The 17368-nt window shown below is 31.1% G+C and overlaps 1 protein-coding gene across 1 annotated transcript in view; it reads right to left on the bottom strand.

Annotated features, from left to right (window-relative positions):
• Positions 1 to 14000: 14000 nt before the first annotated feature.
• LOC129968801 (glutamate receptor ionotropic, kainate 2-like) overlaps positions 14001 to 17368 on the bottom strand; it is a 46204-nt gene continuing 42836 nt past the window's right edge. The window contains exons 14-15 of the mRNA XM_056083058.1: positions 15639 to 15910; positions 14001 to 14258 (exon numbers count right to left, since the gene is read on the bottom strand). Coding sequence (XP_055939033.1) covers positions 14124 to 14258; positions 15639 to 15910 — 407 coding nt within the window. The 3' untranslated portion in view covers positions 14001 to 14123. The remainder of the gene's footprint in view (positions 14259 to 15638; positions 15911 to 17368) is intronic.

Below are 17368 nucleotides of genomic sequence, written 5' to 3'. Positions count from 1 at the left end.
ACAAAAATTTTTAAAGGCAGACACTTATTCTGACACTTACGTTAAGTATCATATTATAAAAACTCATATGGCAATTTTTGGAATCCATTAATTCAGCGTTTCCCAACCTTTCAATATTTGCGGCCCAGTTTTCAATCATAATTTTCATCGCGCCCCCCACTTACAATAAAACGTATACAACAATAATGTATATTGAGTATTTTGGATTCTGTTTTTAAATTATTTTTAACTAACTGCCAAAACAAGAGTAAAAACGAGCCAACGTTGGCGAGAAACCGCATCTTGCATTTTGGTCAAGCCAGTGGTAAACAGCGAATGAAAACGGGTAAAATTTAAATATTATATTTGAAATAAAAGTCAAACAGGAAGATAACGTTAAAGTTATCTCTTACCCAGCCAGTTTCATTCGAATCGATCCTTTTATCGCTATCGAATCTATAGTGAATGTGTATGTTATACATGTTTTCGAGTTAATTGCAATTCACCATATTAAATATTCACAGCAGTAGATTCATGCAGACTCATGGATACATTTTTAAGCGGAAGTAAGCAGCATTAGACGATAGTCAAACATCAACAAGTGCACAGACGAGCGGGGTTCTGAAAATAAAATCAAGAAAATATTCTCAAGAATACTTAAATTTTGGGTTTACCAGTGCTGAAGTAAATGAAGAAGAAAGGCCCGTGTGTATCATTTGCTCAAAAATGTTGGCCGCAGACAGCCAGAAACCTAATAAACGACATTTGGAAACGTTTCATAGTGAGTACGTCGACAAATCCAGAGAATTCTTCAAATTAAAATTAAAATCATATAAAAAGCAAAAATCATTTTTAAAGAAACTTTGTCTGTGAATAAAAAAAGCTTTAATTGCATCTTACAAAGTTCATATAAAATAGCCAGACGTAAAACTCACATCATTGGTGAAGAGCTTATTTTGCCAGCAGCAATTGAGATTGTAGAAACTTTGGAGATAATTTTTCAAAACAATTGCAGTCCATACCTCTTTAAAATGATACTGTTGCTCGTCGAATTGGCGATATAGCAGAAGATGTACAGTGTCAGCTTTTCTCGAAGTTGCATGACACAGAGAAGCTTTGGCTTCGAAAGAAATGAGTCCTGGTCTGAATATTGTGTTAACTACGGTTGTAACCGTAGTAAATTATATATAAATGAGACCCCTGAAATCGAGAATCTTTTCCGCACTTTGTAAAGACATGGGTTTCAGTACATTCAGCATTACTATTTTATTGCGAAGCAAGATGGTCATCACATGGGAAATTTTTGCAAAGTGTTTATGAATAAAGAGAAGAAATTGCCAATTTCCTAGCAGAAGAAAACAAACCGGAGGCCCCGAAATTTTCGCGATGGTTTATTTGTGCTGAAATTGAGGTACTTGGTCGACATATTCGAGAAATTAAATAACTTGAATCTTTAACTCCAAGGAGCAAATACACATACGTATGTTGGATACGAGTGATAAAGTTCATGCTTTTTGTAGAAAATTGAAATTGTGGAGCAGAAATTTAAAGCAAAAAAAAAAAACCCTAACAATGTTTGCAAATGTGAATGATTGTACTGAAACTTACAAGGCTGAAGAAGAACATGTAAAAGCTGTTTTTGTAACCATTGAAAATCATTTAGCCTTGCTGATAGAATTTTAAAAAGTATTTTCTTGCTGACGACAAACTGATAGCAAGTTACGAGTGGGTTAGGGATCCATTTCATAAGACTCCAGAAGGACTGTCAATTGATGAGGAAGAAAAATTAAAAGACAATTTAGTAATAAATCGCTATTTGAATTTTGGGCAGAAGTAAGGATGATTTTTCTGCACTAAAAACAAGGACATTTCACATTCTATTATCACTTTCAACATCCAACTTTTGTGAAACTGGATTTTCTGCTATGGCTTCTTTGAAGACAAAATATAGAAATAGAACTGAGAGTGGCTATTTCTAATACTAAGCCTTCCTTCGAAAAACTTTGCTTTACAAGACAGGCCTAAGAAAGTCAGTAATAATTATTAAATTTGTTTTTAATTTAGTATGTTTTGATTAAGTAAGTTGTTTTACTTTAATAAGTTATTAAATATGTCGAAATATATTTTGTTTTGTATGTGTGCTTTCCCTTCAGGCAGTTAACCAATTTTTTAAAATATTTTCTCTTGGATGTTCTCGCGCCCCCCTTCTAGTGTGCTCGCCCTCCCCTAGAGGGCGCTCCCCACAGATTGAGAATCGTTGCATTAATTAATATCCTTCTTTAAAATGATATCGGAACAATTTTGTCAATTATTTAAAAAGAATTATTACCAAACATCAACCCACCAATAGTAATCATAAATGAGAGTTATCTTAAGTTTTGGAAGTTTTTTTTTAACTTCCAGTCAACAGAAAAATACATATCGCCTCCTCTAAAGATATGTTATTAGATCCTCGGGTTTTCAATAAAAATGAAAGAAATAATGCACCAAACATTTGAGAGAATTATCTCCACTGGTCTTTGCATAATTTTTTAGAATCCTGATATCGATTTGTAATTATATTTCATTAGAAGAAAGTCGATAGTATCCAAACTTGAATGTGTGAGATAATGAAATATCGCCAAAATATGGGGAGTTTTCGCCACTATTTGACAGGTATTTACTTGGGATCCTACGAAATTAAATGTACCCTTTTTCTAATTTTCTGAGCGATTTACGGAAATTTTTAGTACCTTTCAGGAAACTCTACCATGATAGTCCAACAAGTTCATAACCTGCAATAATTAGTTCTATATAAGTGAAGTTTTTTTTAAAAAAAATGAAAGCACTCCACTAGCTTAATAGCTGAAATATAACATTTTTAAACACTCTTTCAAGCAAGGCACATTAAGTTTTTGCATTCTAGATTAATCAGTATTACAAAAAAACAAATAAAAACTTACTAAATTTAACGATATTTTACTATAATAATAAAACCGTAAAATCAATCACAAAAAAAATACATTTTCCAATATATAGTCACAATTCAGTTCAATGGGATGGAAAAGTTCCAATGCGAAAGTTTTAGATCAAGACATATATCTTTAGATTGGGAAAGGGTGGAATATCGACGATGTGTAGGTCTGATGCTTTCCAAATGAGAAAAGGATTTACTATAATTATTTTCTTTCCATTCCTTAAATTCCATATTAATAATTTCATTTTTGATGTACTGGAATATATTTTCGGGAGATATTCATTTCACAGCGTCAGAAATTTGCGCTTTTCAAGTTAAGCCATAAATTTCATTTTATTTTGAAAGAGGAACAAATGTTCCTGGGTAAGTATAGTTAATTTAGGGAATGAATGATTAATATTCATAAGAGTTGGTAAAACTGATAAGTTATCTGTGAGTAAGACGTAATTATTTATTTCTAAGCTGGAAATTTCGGGGAAGATTGCCAGTCCTTTACATGTAAAAATACTGTTGAGATCAAGGAATGATCCGGAAATTTGGTAGCCTGTTGTTGTATTAATAATTACCAGTGTCGATATTTCCTTGTTTTCTTTTTGCTGCATCTATCGCAATTAAAATTTAATTAATACACACAGACATGCATCTTCGATCAAGCTGCTTTTTAGGAGCTTGAAAAAACTTTCTTAAGACTTCCCTCGGTAAATGTTTATTTTAAAATGATGAATCATGTAAGTAAAAAGTGATTTTGAACAAATCTGTTTGAAAAAGAATAAACGGAATGATAGAAGTATGAAAAATTTTACGATTCAAAATAAGAGTACCAAATAAATATTGAAATGCTAAAAGTTTCTGTAATATAGGTCAAACAATGGGGGAAGAGGATTGGAGAAGACAGGTTAAAGCTGAATTCTTACCAAACGTAGAATGTTTAATGTAAAATCGTGAAGTTAGAATTTTGAGCCTCTGGTTTAAAGGAATTTGACCAGTAATCCAATAGCGAAGTTAAAGTGCAGTTGGATATATAATTTCGAGAGGGAGAAAAGTTGAGTTTGAGGAAGCGCAGAGAATGAGGCTATCATATTTGAGAGGAAGATTTGAAGCAAAAAGAATTCCAAGGATTTTAACATTATTACTCCAAGGTATTAACTCATCGCCAATATAAAAACGGCTATCTTGAAATTCCTTTTTATTTGAAAAATTGAAAGCTGGACGTTTTTCCGGTTTAATCGTAATATGCCATGTCTTACAGAAACATTCAAGTAAAGATTTCTAGATGTTATCAATTACTCTATCCATATTACGGTTGAAACATGACAGAAAAATATTATCTGCTTACACATAATAGGGAAAACCAGATGGTGTTATTTCAAAAATTTCATATATGTTGTTGGATTGAACACCAATTCAAACCAAGTCCAAGAGATCGTCGAAAGCGGGGTGCAGTAGCTTCTGAGAGTAAAGACCTCTAAGCACCCGAGGACAGAAGTTGGACTTTAACTCATATGAAGATGACACTCATACATTTGTCTGCACAACACTTTTTACGGGGGGGGGGCTTTTCATACACCTCACAGACAGAACACTGGATAGAGAACAACCATGCTCGAACCAGGACTCGAACCCGGCATTCCCAGATCACGGAGCAGACTCGCTGCCCCTTGGCCAGGACGCCGGCTATCATACATGTAAACAGTATAAAGGAAACGAACTTAGAACGCTTCCCTGAGAAATTCCTCGGGTAAGAATTTTTTGGTAAGACAACATTTTTCCAAGAAACGAAAAAAATTCTGTTATTAATAAAATTATAAATCCATCCAACAAGGCTACCTCGGAAACCAAGATGCATAATAAAAAGCATTGATATAAGGTCGTCTATCCACACTGAATCATACGCCGCTGTAATATTAAGTTTAACCATTACAATAAATTTTCTACCATTTTTCGCATTAATGATGTTATGATGAATAATATATTGTATATTGTTGCAACCCAGCATGATTGGGGTGAAATCTTGTATAAGAAAATTTGATGGTTCGACTGAGCACTATGCGTTCAAATATTTTGTACATTGCTGAAGGTAGTGAAATCGAGCAGAAGGACGATATTTTTTACTGGTTTATTGGGTTTTGGAATGGGAATAATTTCAGCAATTTTACAATAAGCTTGGGTTTTTTTATTTAACCAGTTGTCATTAAAGACTGACAACACTTTTGCAATAAAAATTCGTGCTTCAATCTAAAACTAGATTGGCAAATGCAGAAGTCATGTTCGATTCAAAGACGTTTGATATTGAAATCTTCAAGGATTAAAATGTCCACATAATTAGGAAAAAAGTTTGTCAAGCCATTCCTCAGTAAAAAAGACATTTTAACCAGTAGATGTTAATATAATTAAGAAAAATAAGAAGAAAAATCTTTTAACAGCCATCGCTTCAATATCTGTTGCCGTTAAATAGTTAATGTCGATAGTCTGACTTCAGATTTTAGAATTAATTGCTACCTATCACCTTTATCAAAGCTGAGAGGTCTACCTTTCAAAAACTTTTTTTTTATTTGGGAAATATAATGGACCAGACTGCCAAGAAAGTTTCTTGAAAAATAAGAATGTCTTTATGGAATACGAAGTTTTTTAAGTAGGCCATTTAGATGTAATGTCATGTGCATTCTGTTGACTGACGGAAGCACGCAAACCCATGATCGGAAGGGAAAAAATTAAAAGATAAGCAAAAAGAAAGTGAAAATACCCCAAACAAAGAAAATAATAATAATAAAAAGTGAGGGGCTAATTCATATTTAAGATATCTACTTCGCTAGGTTTTTCCAAGATATTAGAAACTGAAGAATATTTTCCTTTAAATGAAAAGATTTCATTTAAAATTCTGATATCAAATTTTTGAAGAGTGGCCGAAGTATTTAATTTCTTAAGTTTTTTTCCTCCTTTCATGCTGTTGCCCCCTTCATTATAGAGACCAAATTACGAATTATTTTGAAGCACCATCGAAAATATCGGATAGATATTTATGAAATTCTCGAACATAGTGTTAAAAAAATTGGTTTGATCTAAATTTGCGGTTTGAATCAACTTATGCGTTTCGTTGGTATGATCCTTTAATATATAGGTCAGTTCTTCTTTCGATACGAGTATTTTTATTGGCCTTTCAATTTGCTTTTTATAAACTTCTGCTATGCTAAGCTCCGAATTAGGAGGTCGAAAAAGACGTTGAGCTTCAATAAATGTCTGATGGTTTAAACATTTGAACCTTAAAAAATTTTTCTCGGACAATTAGTGTCTGTCATTTTATGCTCGCCTGAGCAATTAATACATTATTATAGAAAATGTCAGATAGTAAATAAACAATGCGCGAGATAAAAATCAAATATTAAGAAGTGTGTCATCATTCCAAATACTTAACTTTTTCGTTAGATTTACAAAAATAAAAAAAATTCAATTGTAAATTTCATTATATGATAATAAATATCTCGTGGTGCATTAAGACTCGATAATAAACAAACTTGCATAAATTGGAAAAAAACTGTAATCCCACTTTTGTTTTTATTTTACTTTCTTATACTTATTCACTATGTCAAGTTGAAAGCAAGGATAATTCGAGGCGAAACTGCCATAAAGCGAGTACACATTTCAATCAATTTCATAACCATTCTATTTTGTTTCCTAAAAATTAAAATTTCAGTTGTGAAGATAAAGCAATTGAAAAAAGAGTCACGTATGTAACATGAGGGTCCACATTCACTATTCATATTCTGAAGAAAGAAGAAATTCAGTGATTTATATAAAACAACTTTTATACAAATTTGCAAAAGTTTTAGAGTATGCAGAAGATCTTCAAAACTTACCTCGATTCAAGAGGTTATTATAAACATATTTTAAAACAGGGCATTCTTCTGAATTAATCACAGCTCAAAATGTTTCTGCTGCAACTTCTCAAGATGGCGGAGGTAAGACGCTTTCCGATGAGGAATCCTAACAATAATGGTTTTGGACATTCTTTAAATTATGTAGAATGCATTGTTTAAATCTAGATCTAAATAAAATATAGAGCAATAAATGAATTGTAGGTAAAAAAGCCGTTAAATGTTGTAGTTTATTCTTTTACCAACAATGCTTCCTATTGTTAAAGCCGTAATAAAAGTGAAGTTTGCTGCGCCAAGGATACCAAGTCGCCAATAAAGATGGCGGACAAAGTAAACAAACACTTCTGAGGAACAGTTACGGTTACCCTTTCTATAATATACTTATAATTTTTTTACTGACAAGTATCGTTTTTTTTTCAGACCTGCTGCGCCGGTCGATTGGGAGCAGAGCAAAAATTTGAGCATGCGATGCCTTCGACATCTGTAGATGGCACCGGGTAGAATTTTTTAACTTAAAAAAAACATTCTACGGCTTCGCTGGCAGCGGGAGCGGGAACCTCGTAGCTTCGCTAACAGCGGGAGCAGGAACCTCGAAGCTTCGCTAGCACATTGAACATAAGGACTGTGTGGATAACAGGAACAATACATAACCAAAAGAAAAGAAAGAAGAAAAGAAGAAACAATCGAAAAATTCTCCATACAAAATTTCAAACAAGCATCCTTTTCCCAACTTCATCAACTCATAAAAAATATAATCCACGCACCCTTCATCCATTCTGCCGGTTCAAAATACTTCGATATGAAACCATTCTTCGGTATCAAATCATTCTTCATACAAAATTTCAAACAAGCATCTTTTCCTAATTTCATCAACTCGTAAAATATGTATTACTCACCCTTCATCCACTCTGCAGGTTCGAAATACTGTCTTCCATCCCATTTACCCGACATCCATTCTTGCACAATTGCCGACATAACAAATGAGCAAGGGAACCAACAGTTAGAGCACCAAAAGAATTACGGGAACTGAGAAGAATTCTATTAACTATTGAAAATTTGGACAAGATATATAAATAAATATATATAGGGAGAGTGTGAACTAATAGTAGGAATTGAATAATAAAAAGAAGTTCGTCGACATATTGCGTTAACGCACTGTTTTTCAGTAGCCCTCACATATGAAACTTTGTAATTCTGTTATTCAATTCCATTTCACTGTTGAAACATAATGTTAAGGGTATATTGCTAAGATAAAATTTGTTTCGAATTTAATATTTTTCGCATCTTTTTTCACCAAGTCGTATCAAATTTTCTGAAAGCTAGCATGCTAAGTTTATTCAATAATCTTGCTTCGTGGAATTATGAAGGTATTGTGATTCACAAAATGTTACATGTCCATGTAAAAGCTGTAGAGTGATTTCCCAGATTTGTTAGAGAGTCCAACTTCATTCAGAAGAGCTGGGATGATGATCATCCGTGTAATTAGATGTGCTATAATTATATCATATCTCCTAGTGCTTCCTGGTACTTACTATTTTAATACATTTGGTGTTTATTTTAAAAGGAAGTTTCTTGATAATATCTTCAACAGCAACCCACTCAAAGGTATGGATACGACTCCGTTTTTAAAAGTAATCCGCTTTTTCATTCCAATTCATGTTTGAATGCCCTGGAGTCGATACCAATACAAATTTTTGGTTGAGACTTGTTCTACTTTTAATTTTAATTTTTTTTAAATTTACTTTTTGCTATTCTATGGAAAAACTCTCGTTGATTTAATACATTTTTCAAGGCTTTAAGGATAGATTTTTCAAGGCAGTACTACAAGGCTCTTACTAACAGTATTTTTTTTCTGGACTTGTGAATTTATTAAGACAGACTGCTAGAGCTTCGGTATAAAGATAGAATAGATTGGGTAAATTCGAAATCCAAACGAATAAATGATATACTTTCGATAGAAGTTATAAAGTGCGATTTGGATGCATCTGCAGCTATGATAAAATAATCTTGAAATTCTGTACTGAGAATTTTGTTCTGAGATTTTCAAAATGTAGGTTGTGATTTTTGAGATTGAACTCGGAAAGGAATATTTTTCACACTTCATTTCAATAAATGGTAGGAATAGAAAGGATTATAATTTTTGCTTGAAAGAGAGTCTAATTTTCAAAGCATGCTAGTAACTCCATTTTAACCTTATTTTAATTATTTGGCGTTTAATTAATGCCAAATTTAGACTTTTGATCATATATAGCGTAAATATATGGGCAATATATATTATATATCATATACTGAGCACTACTTGTGATTTGTGAAGAAAATCTTTTGATTTTATTTGAAATAATTTCTTGGCCATCAATTTCTAACGAGACAACGTTTGAAGTCCATTTAGGAAGAGCAATTCTGAGAGCCATTGTTTGAATAGTTATGCAAGCTTTGTATTGGATTTCAGAAAATTTGTTTATAAATGCACAAGTGTAAAAAAAAATAAACTACGTATACTGTTATTGCAAATATTGATATCTTTTGTTCTAGATCCAGATGTTCTGTAGGGGATACAGTTAAAAGTGTTGATTTTTCTAAGAGCTTTTGTCCGGATGTTCTTTAAGTTAATCTCATTTTGGTATGTTTCGGAAAAAATTAAAACTAAATATTTAAAGTTTCTTTGCAAGGCAGTGGGAAGCCTGCATAAGTAACGCGACATAATGGAATTTCGTTCCGAGAGATCGGTTATAAAATATTTTTCTGGGCAAATATTGCATCCCCAGTGTTTGTATTATCGATAGACGTTTTCCACAGTATTTAATGCTTTTTATATAATACAGCGAAAAGTGAGAGCAGAAAATAAAAAATATGCTTAGGTGAAATAGAGCAGTCCACCCGTTCATCAAGGATTTCAAAAACTCAGCCGGATTTCCGCTGAGTTTTTGAAATCCTTGAAACATTTCGGATCATAGATTATGATCCGAATGAAACCATTGAAGACACCGCAACTATTGAACAGCAAGAACCGCCACCACCATCGTCCTTTTAAACGTACCCTGAAGGAAAAATTAAAAGAAAGCCCAGTTCGATGGGTTAATTTTAAAGCATATACCCCATCTTAAATACTACTGTCCTTGACAGGTATTTAAAGAAACATACGGTTAAAAGGTTGCCATAATGTTCTTTTTATCTTCGACATGGTTTTTTCATTTGCATTTTGAACTTTTTAATGTTTTAAACCATTTTTTCCTATTTTACCTTATTCTCGTTTTAACTAGCTTATAGTGTTCTAGAGATTTGACATTTCATTTATGATTGATCTTACATTTATACAGATTTTAAAATACATTTCAATTCTACCATTTTATTGGCGCAGTTTAGCCAAATCTGGCTCTTGCGCCATTAAATCCCAACCAACCAATTAAAAACTCAGCCATGCAACAGGAGAAGAGAAATGATGATAAAACGTAATTTTTAAATTCTTGAATCTATTTGTTGGAATATCATCATTTCCTGGTGAAGAATATTTTGTTTTTTGGTAGAGTGTCTAACTTCCTGAAGATGAATAGATAAGTTAAGGGTGATACATAAATCACCAAAAAAAAAAAGAAAGAAAGAAAGAAAAACCGAAGACAATTGGTTTATGCACTATGAAAAAGTCTGAAAAGAGATTACTTTGGATTTGAAATATTTTGATGGTCAAAATAAGATAGTTTGAAAGATTTATTTCTTGATTTGAATGATTATATATTTTATTAAGCTTTGAGTAGAAAATACGAGGGTTTTGGCTTATACTACACATTATGTCTCAATATTATTATTTTTATTCTTTAATGTAATAATGAAATTTTGCCATGTATTTTTTGTGCTTGCTTTAGTACAAAACTGAAATAAACCCAGGGTTTTTTTTAATGGAATAATTGCTTCAACTTTTGGAAATCATGACATTAGTTTCTCCGCCACGGCGGTAATTTTTGTGTAGTAATAGCTAAAGCTTTATCCTGCTGGATATTTTTCCCAAATTTGACCATGTCATTACGACAACACTAGGCTCTCTTTTGAAATTCTAATCTGAAATGAGACTATTGAACTTGATGAAGAAATGAATGGTGTCTATAATGTAAGATCAAGTAATGAAGCCGTTTTAATATAAGCGGTAAGATTAGGATTTTATTTGAGTAGAAAGAAATGAGAAATTTGTACTAATTGAACGAAAGCCTTATTAGTTGGTTTAGTTTTATCTGAACCCTACAAAGGGAGATTCGAAAAAGTCGTCAATGCACAATGTACCCAGTGGGTACTTATATCAAACCTATTCCAAATATTCATAATGCATTTTGAAAATTCAAGAACTAAAAAATGTTAGCAAAAATCCTCATGTAAGTGTCAAGTTTAATAATTGCAGCAAAAAAGTTTGTTTTACATCCATACCTGCCAACTTTCAGACGTATACTCAAAAGGGAATAAAACTATTTTTTTTTTTTTTTAATTTTTCAAGCTTTCAATTATATACTCTAAATAACAATTTCATTTCGAAAAAAAAGAAGCATTTAAAAAAAATGAACATTACATTCGCGGCAGTCAAAATTAAACAAATGAGGAAGACAAATATTAAAATAATTTTGTTTAAAAACTTAGTTTGAACAAATAAAAAAATATCTCCAAGAAACCAAAACATTTCATTTTGTCAACATTTTCTAAAATTATATTCATTAATCAACTGAAATTTTTAAAAACATTTTTGATATATGTTGTATGTCTATGATTTCATTTCCTTGCCCTTAAAGGAAATAAAGTATTTCGAATAAAATCATTATGTAGGACATTTCTACATATCTCGGATGAAAATAAATCCCATTAAAGGTAAATGAATGACTAGATTTCATAAAATATAATAAGATATCTCGCAAAACATATGCTCTCGACTGCCATAATTCGATAAACTAAAAATAAAAATCTAATTCAATGTTTAAAAAAATTAAATAAAATTGATTCACTCGGGTTTGAAATAACTTAAATATCACCTGGAACGAAGTAATGGATCGATTGGCAAAGGAAACAATAAAAATATCTTTCACATTCGAACTAATACCTTCCGATAATGCTATTTGAAGCCTTAAAAATTTTATTGTAAATAACTTCCATAGTAGCAAGTATATTTTAGGAACATACAATTACACACTTAAGTAGCATCCCAGGCATTGATATTATTACGCTCTAAATAAGATTCGAAGAAAAGCTATTATAATTCGATTAATCACTAAATTGATAATTACACTAGGATTCTTGAACCTTTTAAACTTATATAATGATCCATTTTTGCTATGAGTGCAACAGCGTCAATGATATTGATCATATCTTATTGCTCTGCAAAATGTTTCCTTACTAGAAAAACATTCTTTGGATGAAATGCTTTTTCTCAACATACAGGGTTAGCATCACATTTAAAGCACTGTTGGCCAAGTTACCAGACAGTAAATCCAAACTATGTTTTCTTGGGAACTTTTAAGTTTCTCGGTGTTTCCTAACTGTGATTGCTTTGAGAAATAAGGGAGAGCAGCTTTTATTGCTTTTTCCCATATACTCATCGTTTCAAGTAGAAGGAAATTGAAGCTAAATCAACATTCATTCTCAAGCTAAAAATCATCGATCAAAGAGCATTAAAAATCCCAGAAAAAAAGAGAAAAGCTTTCCAAATGGTCATGTTTAAAATTTTCTGCTTATTTCATAAAAATTCTGTTCAGGTAGAAAATGTTTCATCACTAACCTGGAAAGAAGAGACGATCACAAACATTTAAAAATACGTTACTTGGTTTTTCTTTTAAAAAACACACAAAAAACTCGGAGTTAAAAATGTTTCGTCGACAACTTTATGAGATGACGGAGAAAAGGCGCTTTCCGTGAATGAATTTTAACAATAATGACTTTGTGCATTCTTCAGAGCGTTATTAAAAGCATTGTTCAAAACTCGATTTAAACAAAGCTTTGAACAATCACTGAACTGTAGGTAACAATATCTCACTCTGTTACAGTTAATTTTTTTCCCTCAATGCTTTCCATTATTAAAACTATTTTATCGCTCATTTCGGAAACATTAATGAATTTAATTAATTTTTTTTAATGAAAATGGAATGAAAAGACCAGTGAGAAAGAAAATATCTGTAGAAATACAAAATAAAATGAATTTCATAATGCTGGCGAAATTCTGATTTTTATTCTTTTTATTCGTATGAAGTTATGAAGCATATCAAACCATTATAATAAATTTTTTAACATAAATATTTTATTAACTCTTCTGTATTAATATTTGTTTCATTAATTATCACTTTTTAATAAAGCGAATGTAGTATTTCAGTTATATCTAATAAATATTCTTAATCATTTAATATTTAATTGGTAATTGTCATATGATATAAAGGGCACGTGAACATTAGAACTTGCTAGATACTATCATGTTCACGTTCTTATGTTCATCCTATTGGAAATGGATTTCAAAATGTATACTTTGAAATAAGGAGAATTTTCACAAACAAAGCAGAAAGAAATTAAGGATGCAATTTTTCAAAACTGAACCATATCTGCAATTGATTCAGTTTTGCAAAACTACAAAACATAGTTTAGATAGAGTTTAGAGTAGAGTATTTAAATTCTACAAAATGATTGTTAGTACCCAGTTATATAACTGTGCTCATTTAAAAAAATTACTTTTTTAAAATAACAGATTTAAATACTCAATTTAAAAATTTCTTATATTTTAAAAAAGTAATATGGGAATGTATTCTTTCAATTATAAGATTATTAAATTCGTTCTTTTTCTTCATATTCGACAATTTAAAACTGCTACTCAGAGAGAATCTGCATTGTGAATTTTTGTTCATTGCATATTCTTTGAATCTCATTGGACTGAATGGGAGATTCTTATTAATTATGTCGATGTGAAGTTGATATTCTGCAAAATTTTACTAGAAGGCAACTTACTAGATTCTGAAAACCAAATTCAAAAGAGGGTTGAATTCAACTCCCAAATTTCCTCAGAAAATATATTGTATTTTTCATTTGGCATTATTAAAAATTAAAAACATTAAAAAGAGGCTGCACCAATGAAATATCTCTAAACCTGTTTTAACATACAGTTGATATGAGTTCTATTATAAGAATGAGTTCATTTTGCATTAAATGATAAAATAAAATGTAGGAATAAAGTGAGGAAATCCAGTTTAATAAAATTTTATTTCCACAAGAACAGAACCCTGATTGAGCGTCCCAAAAACAGGGGTCGATAAAAAATAACATTTAAAAAAGTTTATTGTGTATAATAAGCATTTAACGAGAAATCAATAAAGTGAATTATATCCCTTCGTTGATTCATCTGCACTTTTACGAGATTTCAGTTTCGGTGCCGGTTTTGAGGAGCTGCCACAGGTCACGGCATATTTGATTTCTCTCATGAGTAACTTGAATAAGGACATCTGAAAAAAATAAAAATTCTATTAGATTGAAGACCTATGCATTGATAAAACAGATTTAAAATCTTGCATTAAACAGAATACCTATCTTGAAGATTGTATTCTTGAAAAACTGTCAATATCTACTAGAAATAAGATTGAATAAATGTGTATCGGCGTTTTACAGGCCAGGTCCTTTGCTCAGAGCTACCAAACTTAGAATAAAAATTATTCGGAGGTCGCGAATGTGCGCTTTGAAACAATATTTTTGAAATTTCAATTAATTAAAAATTAAGCTCAATTTTGAAAATTTTACCAGATGACATTTGACATATCATCTAAAAACTCAAAATATTATCTCTTTAGTGATGCTAAAATTATTGTCATATGTTTTTTTTATTATGAATCAAATTTTTTAAAGTATTTTACAACAATGTTGAAATTAAATCATTACAACTGTTGAAATTAAATCATTACGACTATTGAAATTAAATTCAATTTTTTCCAGGGTTATTAATTCTATTTAATCTGTTTTATTTTCCATTGCTGATGATCAAAATATGAAGATTAAGTTAATTTTCCATGTCGAGTAGCTTTCAGTATAATGTGTTCTTCAAGAAAATTTTTAAAAATTTATTGTACTTGAAATTTTGACTTAACTTCAAATAATGGTGAAAAAATTTGCACTCATTTTTAAATATCGCTATCATTGTGACATAATTGCATGCATAAAGATTTTGGCAGAAAATTACAAAAATGGAAAGCACACTTTAAATCTTTTTAAATAATATAAGTTATACGTATGTCCATCAAAATTTCAAGTTTAAAAATTCTTTGCTAATGTAGCCATTAATGCATAGTTACACAAAATACTTATTGATATTTTTAGCAACCATTAAACTCGAAGAATCAATTGGTCACCAAAAGCGACAAGTTAGAAATATACATACACTTAAAATGCTTGTTATTATAATCAGGTTGTAGCAGCGTAATTCGGACATCTCTTACCAGAAACGAAAACCTTTAAGCTGAAACGTTTTACGAAAATAAGAAAGGCGGAATTTATACTGTAAGGGAATAGGAAGAGGGGCAAATATTTGTCAATAATGGGCTACAATAAGTCGTTGGATTTTGACGCCGTAGGAGAACATGCGGACATATAGTTTTTCTTTAATATTTTAATTTATAACGGCACATCTGATTGTTGTCACCCTTAAAAAAGATGTTTTCATCATGCTGATGGTTTAAACTAATCCTCACACTCCTTCAGTTAGGCCCTGCAGCGTTAATTACTAATGAAATTTACTTTAGGGATAATCGTGCATCTATGCAGTTTTCAGAAATAATTCCAATCAAGATAATTTTATTCAGTTTTATAGTATTACGAAACTTTTTGTCACTCACCTCTCTTTCTTTTTCTAGTTTCCGTTGAAACCAGAAGAATTCAATGACTCCCATGACAGCAGAGAGTAAGATGCCCAATAACATGACTACAAAGACGCCACCAACATTCCCCAGTCCCAACTCGTTCACTGATCCTGATGCTTTTGGTGATTGGGAACAACTACCACCTCCCTTTTTCTGCTTCCACCACCGTTCTTTGAAAGTATGCAGTTGCCCCTGCTCTTGAAGTTTCAAGATGCCGCCCGACAACCAAGCCCTCAGATTTTGTCTTCCTAAAACATAATTTATATAGTTTAATAATGCATCTATGTACAATCACAAAAAAAGAAATTTCTTGCATTGTTTATAGCTAAAATTCTGTCATCGTTCATCGTACAATGTTAAAAAAAAGTTATTTCGAAAGGAATTAAGGTACTCTTAAAGTGTTTTAGACCAGAAATTACCCAAAGAGTGGTCTACATATTAACATAAAAAAAAAACTTCCAAATTTCCATTCGCAAAACCCTATTTCCAATCCACATTAGAAATTCTTCCAGGAAATCAAGTTTCATTAATCTTAGTCTATTCATTTCGAAATTATGAGCCAACAAAATTTTGTCTATCTAATGTTAAAATAAAATTTTAGACTTTTATCCATATTTTAAAAATTACTATAGAAATTGATCTAAACTTTTTTGTTATGGAAATATAAGTATTTTACACAACGTATATTATTTATTACTAAAAAAATTTTAATTTCAAAATACTGAAAGCGTTTTATTTGGCATTTAAATGTTATTGATAATGCATTTCGATGGCCAACAGAAAAATAAAGTAATATGGGTCTTTTTTCCCACGACTGCACATTTCAAACAAGATTCTTAAATAAAATTTTTGTCTAATATGATCAATGCTGATCAGCTAAGATTTATTTCACTCCTGGATTTTAATCCCATTGCTACCAACAAATCTAATTTTTAATTTTTTTTTGTGAGATATGTTTTGACAAACTTGAAATTAAATTTTGAATTGGGAGACAAGGAGGTTTGCTTATGAATACAAAAGGGATATTAAGTTTTAAAATTCTTATTACTAACTTTAAAAAAATTGCAAAATACATCTGGCCAACACAAGTCATCAATCAATAGTATAGTCGTGACTTAAACTATGATATTTTAGGCAGTAATTACTATGTGCCATAACGACTGTAAAGAGTTGTGCCATATTTGGGAAAAGTTTTATGAAATAATTCTCAGAAATGCTTGAAAAAAATATCCACTATTAATGATGCAAATTTCACATGGTCCATACAGTAAACAGCTCATATTATCGAAATCGCCAAGTATCTTTCATGAAAAAACTGAAGTTACACAGGCGTCCTGCCATCAACCTTCTTAGCAGAATCAAGTAACTGTAGATAAAACTCTTTACATAATCACAACAAAAGATGATAAATAATGAAAACAATTTTATGTCCAAACAATCACCTAATGGATGTGACCTGAATTTCACACATTTAACCTTAGGATGAAAAACTCGATACTGCATTGTAATATCTTGATCCTGACCGATCAAATAAGAGAGTAACGTAATAAAACAATTCTTTTATTTACAGCCTTATATATGTACACAAAACAACTTGTTCTCCTTTAGGTTAATATCATTTACAAAATTCACACAACAGGTGAAAGTTTAATCATGAAATAGTTCCTCTATCAAATCGGAGAACAGACACCAAAAAGACACTAACA

Source organism: Argiope bruennichi, chromosome 5 (assembly GCF_947563725.1).
Source record: "Argiope bruennichi chromosome 5, qqArgBrue1.1, whole genome shotgun sequence".
Lineage (NCBI taxonomy): Eukaryota > Metazoa > Arthropoda > Arachnida > Araneae > Araneidae > Argiope > Argiope bruennichi.
Note: the sequence above shows the minus strand (reverse complement) of the source record. Positions and strands in the feature narration are given on the sequence as shown.